The sequence below is a fragment of the Urocitellus parryii genome, chromosome 5 (genome assembly GCF_045843805.1).
Source record: "Urocitellus parryii isolate mUroPar1 chromosome 5, mUroPar1.hap1, whole genome shotgun sequence".
Taxonomy (NCBI): Eukaryota; Metazoa; Chordata; class Mammalia; order Rodentia; family Sciuridae; genus Urocitellus; species Urocitellus parryii.
Genome location: NC_135535.1, coordinates 84,714,201 through 84,730,013, shown reverse-complemented (window position 1 = coordinate 84,730,013; position 15,813 = coordinate 84,714,201). Strand labels below are relative to the sequence as shown.

At 40.1% G+C, this 15,813-nt stretch overlaps 1 protein-coding gene across 2 annotated transcripts in view; it reads right to left on the bottom strand.

Annotated features, from left to right (window-relative positions):
* Itpr2 (inositol 1,4,5-trisphosphate receptor type 2) overlaps positions 1-15,813 on the bottom strand; it is a 479,802-nt gene that overhangs the window by 308,907 nt on the left and 155,082 nt on the right. For both annotated transcript variants that reach the window (XM_077799170.1, XM_077799171.1), the window contains 6 exons: positions 13,109-13,281; positions 11,891-12,010; positions 11,577-11,762; positions 10,225-10,476; positions 9,447-9,591; positions 8,036-8,186 (listed from right to left, as the gene is read on the bottom strand). In XM_077799170.1, coding sequence (XP_077655296.1) covers positions 8,036-8,186; positions 9,447-9,591; positions 10,225-10,476; positions 11,577-11,762; positions 11,891-12,010; positions 13,109-13,281 — 1,027 coding nt within the window. The remainder of the gene's footprint in view (positions 1-8,035; positions 8,187-9,446; positions 9,592-10,224; positions 10,477-11,576; positions 11,763-11,890; positions 12,011-13,108; positions 13,282-15,813) is intronic.

Genomic DNA, 15,813 nt, shown 5'->3' with positions numbered 1-15,813 from the left:
TTGTAGTATCTTCTCTTTTGCAAATAAGCCTGGCTAATACTTCATTGTGAACTCTACGGCAAACTCAAAGGAAAGTCGGATGAAAGGAAGTCGGATGAAAAATTCAAAGAAGATGAACACATTTCAAGTGAAGCCAGCTTCTACTTGAGGTACTTCCTCTGTGGTTTGTACTAAATCTTTTTCTGTTCTTTCTCATCCCCCATCTCCACAAATGTACCTCTTCAAAGTCTCACCTAACTCCAGGTAAGTCTTTTTCTCTCTCTCTCTGTTTTCTTCTTTTTTTTTTCTTTCCATTTTTGGTAAGACAATGTGGATATTTGAGGGAACCTGGTTTCTGGCTTTGAGACATTCTAGCTGGTGTCTCTACAAAGAATAATCACCACTGTTAACCAAGAGATGGGCTTCATGGATATTTACTCAAAAAGAGTGTTTTGTGACTCCTATTAAAAAGAATACCACTCAAAGAATGAAGATGAAATGGATCGAAGAATCAGTTTTGAACTGAAGGAGACTATAAAGCTCGTATTTAGACCAACTTCATAATTTTATAAAGAAGGAAACTATTTTCTGGCAGATTTTTTTTGTCTGCAAATGTTTTCTTCCTTTCCCACCCATATAACAGTATTAAAAATGTTTCTGCTCTGCCTCACATCTCAATTTCCCTTCTCCTTTTTTACAGCAATGATGTTGCCAGAAAAAGTATTTCAAGGTGGATCATGTGAAGTCTCTGCCAAGGGGAGAAAAAAAGTTTAATTGAAGAAGTAGCTGGTTCTTTGCCACTAGATGGAAAGTTTGCATACCTCTTACTCTCTTCCCCAAATCTCCAGGGTAAGGGGTACTCCTGGACACACATGTATCCAAAGTGCCCCTCACTACCCTCTCTCCTTATTTCTCCTTAGTGTGGGTTGGGCCCATAGGGCTATAAATCAACGCAGTTTTAATCTTTTCGGGACAGAAGGATAATTTCAGGCTGTTGTGGTTGCTTGTATCTTATTCTCTAAGACCAAATGCATTTCATCTCCAAACCAGAAGCCTCAAAGGAAAGGAAATCCTACAAGTAATGGAATTCTTCATTGATTGTTTGTAGTAATTTCTCACTTCCAACATCATAAAGTGTATGCCAACAAAAGACATTATCTGGTTACTGACTGGGAAGAGGTCCACATTTCAAAGTTGAACTATGGAAATTCCCAAGAATTTGGAGTTATGAAAAAGCAAAATGATAGATGATAAAAAGAAACTGTTCAGTTCTTGTTTGGTCTTTTGGTAGTCTTCTATGATCTATTGCCTTATTGAATTATGGGTTCAAGGACAGGGAAACAATTGTGAAATGAGACAACAGTGGTATCCAGACACCCTAACTAGGCCCAAGTTTTACTCAGTGGTGAAGACTCCATTGCTCCATGTGGAAGGTTTCAATTTGAACCCTAGTCCCATTCCAACTACAAACAGATCATTAGAACATGAACAGGGTATCTAAATCACACACTATGCCCAAACCACATCCAAGGCTGTGTCAAGTTCTCTACTCTAACCACATATATGTTCAAATAGAGATGATTGCTACTCTTGGAATTCACAATTAACACGCACTACGAGGCTCATTAGAACAATGTTAAGGGGGATTCACATTTGTCTCCAACTAGCTAAACAACTCTCTAGTAGAAGAAAATTTACTCACCCTGTTGTTTAGAAAAAAAAAAAAGTGATCTTCAATCATCAGAAGTAAAATCTTTGGATTGTATATACTGTGGTAAGTATTAAAAAATTGTGTGATTTTAAAAATGCCAATGTTCAAAGAATATCCAAAATATCCAATTTATCAGCTTGTATGTAGGCTGGCTTTTAACTTCTATACATGACAAAGAAGAACACTGCTTGACATAATCCTTCAACCCAAAAGATCAATTACACTGAATGGTGCCTGTGCATTTTAAATTACTGAGAGCAAATGATAGGTATTAGGCAGAGCAAATTGACTCAACAACATAGCTTGCTGAGAGTGAATGCATTTGTTTGAAAACAATATTTCTTTTCTTAAGTGAGTACACAGCCAAGGAAACAGATTGGATTGATGGTTCTGAAGATTAGATCTCCTGTTTCACTACAGAGAAGGCCAGGGCAGTGCCAGCTCCCCGTGTCTCCGTGTGGGCATGCCTCAATAATTTTCCGAATGGACCACCTCTAGGGCACAAAAATGAAATCTGCTCTAAGCCTAGCAACTTCTGCTGAACGTGCCAACTAAACACCACGGCACTGGGAGCAGCCACAGCCTGGGAGCTGGACTCAGACCTCCAACAAGCTCTACACTGAGGACGCGCAAGTGACACTGAGTGAGCTGCAATGCCACCAAAGACCCAGGAGAAGAAAATTTTTGTAACTGCCGCTTTCCAAGCCAGCCTTCCCCACCTCCTCAAATACTAATCACTGATATCCAAGCCTCCAGGATTTCCCAGAAAGGCAGATGAATGCTGTGTGTGCACAGACTATTTAAGACTGGCGCCACTGAGGCTGGCACAAAATGGAACTCCAGGAGCTGAAAACCTTTCCTTCTATGCACGCCTCTTCTTCTGACCTGCCAAAGAACTGCCACAGACATTTCTCTGCATGGCCAACCCCAACTGTACCGAAGGAGAATCCGTAAGGGGTAAGTGAGTAAAAAGAACCAAAAAGACACAGAGCTACTGCACAAAACTCCAGACACTGTACGTGCATAGAAAACTGTATCATTTATTGGAAGGAACTATTTTATCTAGCAATAATGTTTATAAAATGGCTACTTTTTTAAAATCGTACTTTGCAAATAACTTCTAATTGAAAATGAAGTTTCATTAAAATAAGAAAATACAATTGAAACCATTTAATGGACAAAAAAGAACCAAGATGATGATACACTGGATATGGAAATGTAACAACACTGCTGTGACTTCTACTAGTTGTCCTTTAACATATCCGTGCCCCCCCACCCCGCCCCCCAGGTACTTTCCATAATCTGGGATTTCCTTTCTGGCGAGAACCTCTGTCTCACCCTGCACCACAAGATTTTTCCCATGCCTGAAAATCTTGTCTCCACATTTGGAGATTCCCGAAATATGTTCCCTCTTGTTTCTTTTGTTAAGAATTTATAGTCTACTAGAAATTTTGCTAGGATTTATAGTCTAATAGAATACAGCTATAACAACACACCTCCTGGTTGAGTTGTAAGGTAATTATTTAAGCTTGACGTGTCACCTTGCATAACATGAATCCTTCTTCTACCTGGTTAATTAAGTTATTTACTTTATGTTGTTGTTGTTGTTTTTAAAAACTTTCAAATTTATGGAAATAGCTGCAAATACAGTACAAAGAACCCTGTACAATTAGACCCTGTGCCCAAATAGATTAGATGCACAAATTCTACAGCATTAGTGTCAGTCTCCCTCCCTCCCTCCCTCCCTCTCCCTTCCTCCCTCCCTCCCTCCCCCCCTCCACACACGTACACACAAATTTTTCCTGCACTGTTTTAGAGTTAGTTCCAGACATCATGACTTTTCAAACCTCAATTCTTCGGCATGTACTTGCTAAAAATAAGTACATTCTCTTACATAACCACAGCACAATTTAAAAATTCAGGAAATCTAAATGATACCGTACTACCACTAACAAAAATCATATTCATATTTTATCAATTGTGCCACTGTTGGGGAACAGACAGATGAGGATGGTGGAAACGTGAGGTTAAGAAAATAATTCTGTAAAATGGGCCCCTGCCTGGCCTAAGGATATGTCACATTCCTCAGCAAACTACCTGTTAATTGCAGGAGAAATGCAGGCCCAAGATAATGTCAATGGGAGGAACCCAGGAGACTTTTGTGACCAGATCCTGAAAACCTGGGACATAAGGAGAGTTCCTCCTGACCACAAAATCTCTAAGAATATATGGTTAAAAATCCAATTAGAACTGGTCAGCCTGGGCAAGGTGACCTAGAGTTGTCATGACAGTGGGTACTTGAAAGTCTGATGTTACCCTCCTGTTAGTCAAAAGTCAAGACATGGACCTTGGTGGGATTCTCTGGAAACTTCTCTGGAACCCCCAGTAAGACGGGAGTGCAGGAGAGGCACACTGTCCTCCTCTCCAGGAGGACCCACTCTCTCTCTTGAGAGTGACTCCCTTCCCTTTTCCTCACCCCTTCAATAGACACATTCCTGTTACTCTAAGCAACATGTCGGAAATCTTTCTGACTTGGTCACAAGAATCAAGGTTTGAAGGTGGGTCTTCGTGTTGCCTCAGTTTCTTGGAAGGATCCAGCTCTGTAACACCCCTAATGCCTTCAACAGAGAATATCTGTCCTGATTGAAGACCCAATCCAGCTTCCACAGGGCATTTAATGGTCATCTCAATTAATCCCCTCTAATCTGGAGCGCTTTCAGCCCTCCTTTGCCGTTCATGATGCTGGCATTTTTGCCCATTTTGACATTTCTTGTCCAATGAGCAGCCAAAGTGATCGGGTCACATCAAACCCTCCCCCTGAAGGTTGCCCATCACTCAGGACAAAACCAGGTCCCTCCCTTGCCCATCTCCTCCATATCACAGCATTATCAATGTCACAGCATACATTCATTTATTATCTGACAGCTTCTCTCAAGGGGCAGGGGAAGAATTTTGTCAACTTATTCATTAATAGTCCTCTCTATGGCTAAGGACTTCGCTTATCTTGTCCCTGGATAATTCCAGAGACTAGAACAGTGTTTGCATGCAGAGGTGGCTCAAGATTCCTCTTGAATAATTAATCGACAGTTGTCAAATTTAAGAAAGATGATTAAGATATCCAGAAGTGAATGGGGTTCACTAGAAAAGATGAGAATTATTACTTTAAAAAAATAATAACTGAATAAGGGCTGGGGGGGGGAGGCGTGTAGCTCAGTGGCAGAATATAGGCTCAGCATGGGTGAGGCCCTGGCTTTAATTTCTAGCACCACAATAAAAGTTTACATGTCTTACAGGGCAGACAAGACAGTGGAAAATACAAACAAGATATCAGCACATTTTCAGAGGGGAAAACAAATGCTTTTCTTTAGGATAAACTCTATATGCAGTCTATCAAACTGAAACCAAAAGTCAGGATCAATTTCTAGCTTTTTAAGAATAGCTGAGTTTAAACTGGAGATTGCCAACACATCATAACAGGAAGGCTCTGTTGATATGGCCACTCTGACTAACACACACCCTCTACAACTGCTACAAGAGTCGCTCACTGGTGAGAGTCAGGTGGCAGAATTAGCAGGCCACCTGCATGTCCCTGCCCTTCAACTGACCACTGCAGTTCTTTCCTTTGCTCTCATTCGTATATTGTTCACAGACTCTTATTTTTGTGAAATTTTAAACACACAGGGCTGGGTTGTGGCTCAGTGGTAGAGCTCTTGCCTAGCACATGTGAAGGCCTGGGTTCAATTCATAGCACCACATAGAAATTAAAAAATAAAATGAAAGTCTATTGACAACTAAAAAAATATTTTTAAAAAATGTAAACACACATGAAAGATGCAGGAATAGAAAAGAACAATCCTGTAACCTTTTCCTTTTTTCTCCATATGCTTTCATTGTCCATGCCTCAGACCCCCACAACTCCCTCTGAATATATACTATGTGTCTCAGACATTACCATGCTGGACAATTTCACTCTGTAGATTCATATTGCCTTGTACTTCCAGAATGTTTCCCTAGATTTTCATTTTAAATTGTACCCTGCCCCCCACTGCTCTGTTTTTCTACTCCAGGGACTCCAGTTGTTCATGTAGTGGCTCCTCTTTGCCTTTCTTCTATGCCTCCACTTTCCCTCTCACCTTTGGGGCTTGTTTTTCGGTATCATCATCACTCTCTTCACTGTTCTCCTGACTTTCTTCAATGCCCCTCATTACATTTTCATTCAAACCTATTCTCCCTTGGACACCTTACAATGTAGTCTGTATGTCTGAAAATAAAGTTCTATTTCTTTCCTGACTTCAATCAATTTTCCTTGTATTTCTTCCTGCTTTCTGGTCCATTTCTGACCTTGGTTTTGGAATTCCTGTCTCACAGTGTTTATCATACCCCAATGTTTGTGAAGAAATTTAAATTCGATTGGAGTATCATGTTACAACATTCTTATGCTTCCTGGTTGCTTTTCAAAGAGGAATTGTCATTGACTCAAGTGTTTTGACTTCCATTCTCTTTGGGTCATGCAGGTGAACACTGATGACATCTATGCATTCTGTGGGCAGGCTGACAATAGGAACTGGTTCTCAAAATCTCTGGTTCAAGAGCTCCCTCTTCTGTCAGAATCATGAAATGCAGTTTTTTTAAAGTGGCTTTCAGGGGTGGGGGCAATAAAGGAGGTTTATCTTTCAACTTCTTGGCTTACTTTTATCATGTACTATTTTAGGTGAACCTATCTTGATTCCTTTCCTTTAATATTGAAGACTCCAAAAGATGATTCTCCCTACTTCTAAGCTCATTCATTCCTAAAAGCTCCAGAACTGCTACAGTCCCTTTTTCTCTTTAGTCAGTGCTCATATCTACTGGATTTTGTTTTGTTTTATTTTTCAGTATTTTTACACCATCTCTTTCTGAGGGTGATTTTCTCACAATACCCTCTTATCTCTTTTGTTTTTTTCCAGACACCCTGACTGTGGCCTGTAGTGGGAGCTCATGAGGTAGCTTTACTGAAAACTGGTATTTACTTTTCCATTTACAGTAACTCAAGTTTGTGCTGTCCACTGGCCTCTAGTGATGCTGAAGGTGAAGGATTTATGTGATTGAATTTGCTTCTTATTGATCAATGCAGTTTTTTGGAAGATACAAAAGGGATTGAGATTTAGGCAGCAGCAATTAATTACTCTGGATTACCTGTAAGTACCTCATTTATAATTCTTAATTAGATATTTCTTCCTAATGTCTGAAATTAGATTTCTGGTTCCATCTTTTCCTCCTGCAGTGGCTATTGCAGGGGATACTGTTGTGCTCCCCTATTACCCTGCTTCAGAGCTGAGGCACCTCTTCCCCAGTGAGGAGTGCAGAGGCATCATGGTTGCTGCCTGCTCAGGGCGGAGTGAGCACTAAGCACTACTCTTGGCCACGGCACACTTACCCAGTGCTACTTGTCCAGTTCACCCTACTCCATGAGAAGCCAGCAGCCACTGGCTGGCTGACACTAAGATAGAAACTGGGCTCCTGGCCTTAATCTGTGACAACCCCATAGGGCCATTCCAACTCAGCTGAGGTCTCAAGCATGGCACATTGGTCCCTCTGATCTGCACAAACTTACCTTTCTCACTTCCTTGCAGGTGTATATCCTGAGAACACCCCTTAATAAGCTTTCCACAAAAAGTTCTCCATCTCAGGGCACTTTCAATACTCAACCTAAGGCAATCACCCTTATAAAAAGACTTAGTGAATTATGAGACAGCCACTGTTGTAGTTTACTGAATACATCAATATGTTCTTCTCATAAGAAAACTCTGAGAAAGACACTATCATTCTATAATTGTCATTTTTATATCTCAAGTGAGAAAAGAAAATCAAAGAGAAAATAAGTTATAATGCCACAGGCAGGAAGGGAACCCAGGCACTCTACCTCCAGAGCCCTCTCCTCCACTTCACCCACTGCCACCCACTCTAGCTGTATACTCAGCCTCCCTTAGGAAGACCTTAGCCAGTACCTCCTTGCATCTGCCGATGCCCTGTGCCAAACCCTATGACACATACCACAATGATCACAAAGAGTAAGACGCTTTTATTCTTTTAACATATAACATTTTCACTGGGGGATCGGTGATAACATTCATTGCTAAAGATGGAATTCGATCTTATAAGTTTGTCTTTTGAAACTATAGCATTAAAACAAAGAAGCATACTTGTGAATCCCCCATGACCATCTGCCAGGTCGCAAGATTACTTTTCATACGTATTGTGCACGTGTATGAGAAAGTGCATGTTACCAACCACTGCTCTATAGACTTGATTTTTATTTTACTTCAATGTAATAAAAAAATTATAATATGTCTCAGAAGTTCTTACCTCCATCTTGAAATTTGCTTAATCTTTCAAAATACGATGACATGGGGGCCTGTACAATATCTAGGATGGCCAGAAGTGTTCTTGTCAGCCTTAATAATTCACTGAAACTATAAAATCCAAAGTATATAAGATTCCGAGCCAGGTGAACCACCTTAATAAAAAAAAAGGGGGGGGGGGTGGCGTAAAGAAGGCAGAAATAAAAAGAAGAACATTAGGAACACTGGCATTTTAAAATCTGAATTAGTTCAGATATTGCTAAACTTTCTAATTCTTTAATACCTAGGAGTTAAAATCCCTGTAAAAGCCACCCTTAAATTTTGATTCATTTTGAATTATTTATTATTTATTTGAATTATTACCTCTTTATTGAATATTAGCTCATTTAAGTCAGTAGGATACTACTTAATAAGTGGTTAAATTGATTACTTCAGTAAATAAATATTATCCATGAAACTTGCCCATAAATACATGTTCCTTATTCTGCTTTGCAGTCTTCTGTATACTATGAGCCACAGCAACTGTGAGAGGCAGCCTCCAGGATGCGGCCCCCACTGTACAGGGTCCTCTCACATTGTATAGGTTGGTCTCTGTGACCAACAGAATCCAGCAGAGTGACGGCATGCCACTCCCAAGATCAGATGATAGAAGACTGCAACTTTCATCTTGGAGTCCTCTTTGTACTGACTTTCCCTGCAGGGAGCCAGTGACATGTCATGGGTATAGTCAGCTCCCATAAAGAAGAAGCTGAGGCGTTTAGTCAAAAGCCTGCCAGAAAGCATGGCCACCAATAATCACGAGCAACAGACCATCTAGCCCAGATGACTGCCATCTCGCTCAACATCTTGACTGCTCCCTCTTGGGAGACCCTGAACCACAACTACCAAGCTACTCCCAGGATCCTGACTCTCAGAAACTGTAAGACAATAAATGAATGTTTTTGTTTTAGGCTACTATGTTGGAGGGTAATATGTCACACACCAATAAGGGAGCTAATACATTAGGTATCCTGTAACAGCATCCTCTAGGTTTGCATCATTCCCAAAATGATATCATCACTGACGACATTTCAATTCAGTAAAACGAGCCTAAAAATATCACCTCTGCGAAGATAAGGGGGGAAAAAAAAGCATCCAAGCATAAAATATGAAAAAGTATCCCCTTTTATCAACTGTAACAAAGATAACATATTCAAAAAATCAAGGGAAACAGTAATTAATAGATATTATTTTGGTATCTCATCAAAGTACCAAATCTCTATTTTATCAATGCAGAGAATCATGTAGTCATGAACTAAACAATCCAATTACCGAAACACCCTAAATATCAAAGGGAAAAAAATCTTTGATGCTTAAAGTATCTAATTTTTGACAGGGAACATTTAATTACTTTATGAGAAACCATTTAAAAATACCTCAAATGTTAGTTTGTTTTTTTCTTTATCCCCAAAAGGAAAGGGCTGATTTACAACTTCTTTCAAGTATTCCTCAACAAATTCCATCGTTAGTGCAAATTTCCTCTTCATATCATTTCTGGAAGAGTCTGTTATAGAATCATATCTGGAAAGACAGAAGATAAGGCAAGTTAAACTGATTATAATAATTTAAAAACAGGAAACTATGTACTTTAACTTCCTCACTTGATGATCTTGTTAAATCAGTTAACCTTTCCGGGTATCATGCCTGCATCTATAAAATGGGGCCATTGTGAAATGAGAAAGAACACGTACAAAGTACTTAAATCAGAGTCAACTATAACATCAAGCTTTTTGCTTATCATTATTCTTATTATTTCTGCATACTGGCTTCCAGAAAGATGTTTCTATTATCACTGAAAATTGTCAGTTTATTCTCAAAAAGAATATCTTACAAGCCTATAATCCCAGTGGCTCAGAAGGACAAGGCAGGAGGATCCCAAGTTCAAAGCCAGCCTCAGCAACTTAGCAAGACCCTGTCTCAAAAAATAAAATAGATAAATAGTTGGGGACATGGCTCAGTTGTTAAGCATGCTGGGTTCAATCCCCGGTACCAAAAAAAAAAAAAAAAAATCAAAAATCTCATTTGCACTTGGAAGATGAACAATCTTAGGATACACACATGCCTTTCCATTGTATTTCATCTCAAAATTTAAAGACATTTGATTTTGAGTTCAACTGCTAAATTTATAGTCTTGAGAAATGTTTCCCAACATACTCGTGAATCGTGATCTTTGTGGGGATTTCCGTCCAGAGCCTGGCATAGCGAACAGGTACCACAGACTCCTGGGGGTCTCGGTCAACGTGCATGTGGAGCATGAGGCGACAAAAAGATGCCCGGAGGTCAAACGGGAGGCTCTCATCCGACACGCACCGCAGGATCAGATCTACAGAGAGCTGTGTAGAAATCTGGTTTATGGCCAGATACTGGCGATCCAAGCACATCCTCGCAAAGAGGTTTAGCTGGTACCTTAAAAATATGAGACATATGACATTGTGATTTTATCTTGATAAACCTCCTAAACTTCATAGTAAAAATCGATGTCTATTTTGATGATCTCTGTATTTCCCAGTGCTTGGGATACTGAGTCAAACTCTGTGAGGGGAAGTTCAAGTGATAAATAAGAACACAGACATGAGATGGTCTCTCTGCCCCTTTATTGTGATTTCTCCTCTTTGTTCCAGTGGACGTGTGTCTGGCCCAGGTGGTCACTGTGTTCCAGGTTTCCTGGGATTACAAAGACACGAGGCTGGAAGGCCAGGGAGCACAAGTCACATGACACCATCTCGCCCCATCCCCAGCCTCCCTCAGCTGGGGGCTTTAGGGTCTACAGGCCAAGTTTGCTCCCACAGTTCCCAAATCAAATGGGGTCAGTTCAAATAGTGTCAGTACTTGGCTTCCTCAGCCTCTGAGATGAAGAGTCAGCCACGGGTTTGTGGCTGTAGCTGTAGAAACCAGGGAATGAAGGCATTTTCTGCTTTTCTCTGATTCCTGCCTCTTGGGGCCAAACTGGTCCCTGGGTTGCTGCCTTCTGTTTTCATCCCTGAAGCTCAAAGATGCCAGTTAGGATCTTGTCCCCAACATACTGACACTGGGAACGACCTTCAGTACTTCTGCTGTACATCGGTGAGTTTTTGTAACTACAGACACCAGTTCCTCGAAAGCCCAGGTCAGCAGGTATTAAAAAGCGCTGGTATAAACGACTGGCTGCCCTCCTCGTGGCCACCCCACAGTGAGGTCAGCTTCCTCAGCCCAGGTTCCGCTGCTCTCTCAATTTGTGCCCTGGATCCTAACTTGTCTCCCTCTCTCCTTGAAAACAGAAACACTCCACTACACAAAACTCCAAACTAGAGAAAACTCAGGGAACGGCAAGTGGTGTACCTGGAAAACACAGACGCCAACTTTCCTTGTGACTGTTTGACGCAGTTAGTCCTAAACATTTCAGCTACCCTAGTTCTGGAATGACTTTTAAAATCTCCGCTTCACACAGACCTAACTTTGAGAGGTTTCAGAGAATCCACTCTCGAAGCATATGCGAAAGAGTGAATTATGACTCTATGGTACCTCACCTGTAGTAGGTAAGAACCTCCAGGTCAGCTTTGGTGCCTTCCTTTGCCTCCTGAGCCAGGTGCCTAATAGCTTTGCCATGAGGCTCCTTGTTGCTGTCAATCCAGTACAGCCAGACTTCTTCGTCATCCAGGTCGTCTGGTAGGATGCAGCTCTCCAAGGGGTTGTCTACTTGCATGGAGACCAGCCTTGAAATCAGGAACATGCAGAAATCTATCAGGAAGCACGCTTACAACTATGATTTAAAAAAAAAAAAACTACAGAACTTAAAAAATAATGAACAGAAAAAAATGCCTCCATGATCTATCTGCCTTACTTAGTTTGGATGAGAATGTCAGCATTTCCGGGACTCAACATAAATTTACAGATGAGTTCTTGAGTGACAGGGATAGCAGTGGTGTTAGACACACACAGATCTGACAGATAATCCAAAAACCTGGCAAGAGAAGAAAAATTAAATGGAACATGAAGGCGAAGCATTTTACAAAATCATTCCAATGAAAATATAATTTGGGATATAACAAGAAACTTATTTTTATATTTTTAATACTTTTTCCATGTGATATTTTTTTAATGTCTTGCTTCTCTACTGCATCATTAGAAACAAATTAAACACTCCATTCTTTTCATTTAATACAAACCTTCATTGAATACAAAGGATATGTTTACTTCTATTTATTTGGTGACATTCTTTCCTCAGCATGGTGACTTATGTTTATAAAATCATTTATCTGCCTTAAAGTGACAGTCCCCAGGATTGATCTCAGAACAAAAGCAGATCAACGCTAATGGCTGTACTGAGTAAAACAGGACATAGCATATGCTTCATGAACGTGACCATGGCCTGGCCCAGAGAGAGGACCAGTTCTACTTTCTAGAGAACACTATACCACTTAGTTAAGAAAACATTGCCAATGTTCATTTCCCTCAGATAAAGCAGTATGGCGAAATCAAAGCAGAACCATAATCCCCAGATTTACTTTTACTTCCTATCAGGGCATTCTTGGGCATACTGCTCTGTTTTCTCATTTCAAAAATGTGAATAATATAGCTCAGTGGTAGAGTATCTGCACTGGATAAGCAAAGCTCTGTATTTAATTCTCAACACACACACACAAAAAAAATAAAATGTGGATAATAAAAGATAACCAGTATTCTTCATGAGAATGTGCAAGATTTTAAATGAGATGGTGTATATGAATATGTTTTGAAAGCTATATATAAGTTATCAGAAGGGAAATTAAGTACATTAAATTATAAGCCTAGTTCTGGGATGTAACTCAGTGACAGAGCATTGCCCAACATGTGCAAGGCCCTGGGTTCAAGTCCCAGCAGGGTAAAAATAAACAAATATCAGTTTTCAAAGGGTTTTGATCTCTAACAAAGAAATGACTATATAGCAATAAACCCAACAGAATTTGTCCAGGAAAGTTAGTGCTACCAAAGAATTCTAACTTTTAAAATTTCTAAAAATAAAACCAAAAGCCCCGGTCCCCACCAGAAAAGAAAGAACACTACATAAACCACTTCAAACCTTGGCTCCCGGTTCCTCCTGAGTAAGCTGACAAATGTTTCTATTTCTTTTGCTGTGATATGTTTCTCTAGTAGTTTTCTGTTGTTGTGCAACAAAGCTGTGATAGTATCTTCTGCCAAAATATCATAGCCAATCTGGGACTGCATGACACAGAAATTCTTAGCAATATACTCCTGCAAAAAGGAAAGACTGTCAGAATGTGCCGCCAAACAGCTCAGAAATCAAGGTCCTCACAGGGCTAGCAACACGGTTAACTCATTCACAGCAGAAAACTCTCTAAAAATTTTGTCAAAAGAGAAGCAAGTAAACATTTCTTCAAAAAGTAGAGCTTTTTGAGGAAGGCAATTAAAACATATCAGTATACATATAATTTAAATTATGACAAAAAATACATTGCTAAAATGATTTTTAATATGCATGCTTAAGCTCTTGTGAGAAAACCAAAAATAAATATAATTAAAATAACAAATCTTTACAACTTGGTAACTTAGGATGTCATCAGCCTAACAGAGGCTCTTTCTCTGAGTCTCCCCAAAAGCCATGACCAATGATTTTGGCAAGATGATGAAAAAGAAAACAACTATTTGATATCTCATTCATGAGACATGAGATCTATGCATCTACCTGAAGACTCTAGATGGATCTGGGTTGATTTCTTTCTTGTATATAAACTACAATGATCTATAAGATCTTTTCTTCAAAATAATTGTAAAAACTTAGTAACTTCTTATCATTAAAATGTAAACTGGGTTGGGGATGTAGCTCCGTGGTAGAATGCTTGCCTGGCATGCATGGGGCCCTGGGTTCAATCCCTAGTACTCCACACACACACACACACACACACACACACACACAGTGCAACTAAATAAGATAATGTAATCAACCATGTTGCTCATCAGATCCATTCATTCAGTAAAAATTTCTTAGAGGCCTCAAACATTCGAGGCACTGATTGGGAGACTAGGGGTATGGCTGTAAACAAGACAGATAAGCTATCATGAAGCTTTCATCCCTGTGAGCAAACAAATATACTCTCATTTCACATGTTGATAAGTGAAATGCAAAAAAAAAAAAATAGAAGGATGGAGAAAAGTGGCGACTTTAGATGGGAGATGCCAAAGAAAGGACATGGGCACAAGGATGGGAATGATCAAAAGGAGGCAGCCAGGGGAAGACCTGAAGAGAAGCCTTCTAGGCAGTGAAAGAAGCAAGTGCAAAGGCCCTGTGGTAGTGGAACTAAACTTCTTGTGTTCTACAAAGAAGAGATGGCCATTGTAGTGAAAGGGAAGTAAGCAGCAGAAAGCAAGAGCTGGAATTGGAGAGGTAAGTCAAAAAAAGAGTCCTTGTGAGTTATGGTAAAGAGCAAAAACTAAGAACAAGAGAAAGCCACAGGAGTTTCAATGAAACTTTACTTACTCTGCTCCTTACTCTTCATACTAACTCTCCTATACTCCCACTCACTATTGCTCATTTTTAACATTGTGTGTATAAGCAACACATCTCACATAACAATGGAACTAGTGAGCTGAAACCTTCTACAATCAAATGTTTTCCAGTACCTGGGTATTCTCCTTGGGAAGGCATCTCTGTTTCTAAGATGGGAGAATATATTGATTAGAAAGTGGTTTTGCCTCAGGCAAAATTTACTGGAACGTATCTATTCCTTGAAAATGGTATTGGTTTGCACAAATCTAATTATGTTCTAGGCAGCATTTTTGTGGTCTTTCAAAATGATGACTTTGTATATTGGTTGCCAATTAAGTAAAGTAAATGTCTTCTGTTGGTGTATCATTTTAAAGATATGTATTGATTTACACACTTTTATGACCACTGTAGTCATACTCTGATATCGGGCAAACTTCCAAGAAGTTGGTAAATAATTAAATGAAATTACAGGGTTATCAAATTCTATAAATAATAACAAACAAAGACACACCATTAAAGACCAGGGTGAGCACTAAGTCATGAGTCAACTCTGTTAGACTGTAAAGTACAGGTGATGATATGGGAAAATGAGGTAATTATGCAAAAAAGTAGGCCTTTCGCCTACATTGAAAAAACCTTGTTCTTAAAATCATCAGAAAGCTATTTTATGCTTATTATAAAGCAGTCTTAATTCAAAAAGAAGTGATAAAAAGGCTTTTCAACAACCACTGAGATTCCACTGGAGCACACAGGGGGAGGTGAGGGAAGATAAAATCCAACCCTCAACGAACACGGACTTCTTCGTTCCTTCCTCAGCTCAGTGATCTAAAACTTGGGGAGAGGAGAGGTAGGAAAAGCTGACCCACAGCCATGTATGCACAGAAACCCAGACCAGGTCCCCAGAGCATGTCAGCATTTACCTGGGATGAATCATGTGATTAGGCAGAGGTGTGTGCACATGTGTATATGTGGCCCTTGCAGTGTTTGTTCATTAGAGACATTTTCAGAGAGAAACTGCACACACCACAAGGAGCCTGGGTGCAGTTAAGACTAAGGGAGTGAGAAAACCTGAACATGCCATGCCAGAGAAAGGACACCAACTAAGATGTGCTGCCTGGGAACCTACCACAGGGAGCAGAGTGACCCACCCCAGGACCTCTGGCACTGAAGCCCAGGGCAGGGATGGAGAACAGGAGGATGGATCCTCAGCAGCCTTCCAAAGGCTAAGTACATTCAAGGATGGCACTCATCCTGACCTTATGGGACTGAGGGCCCCAGGA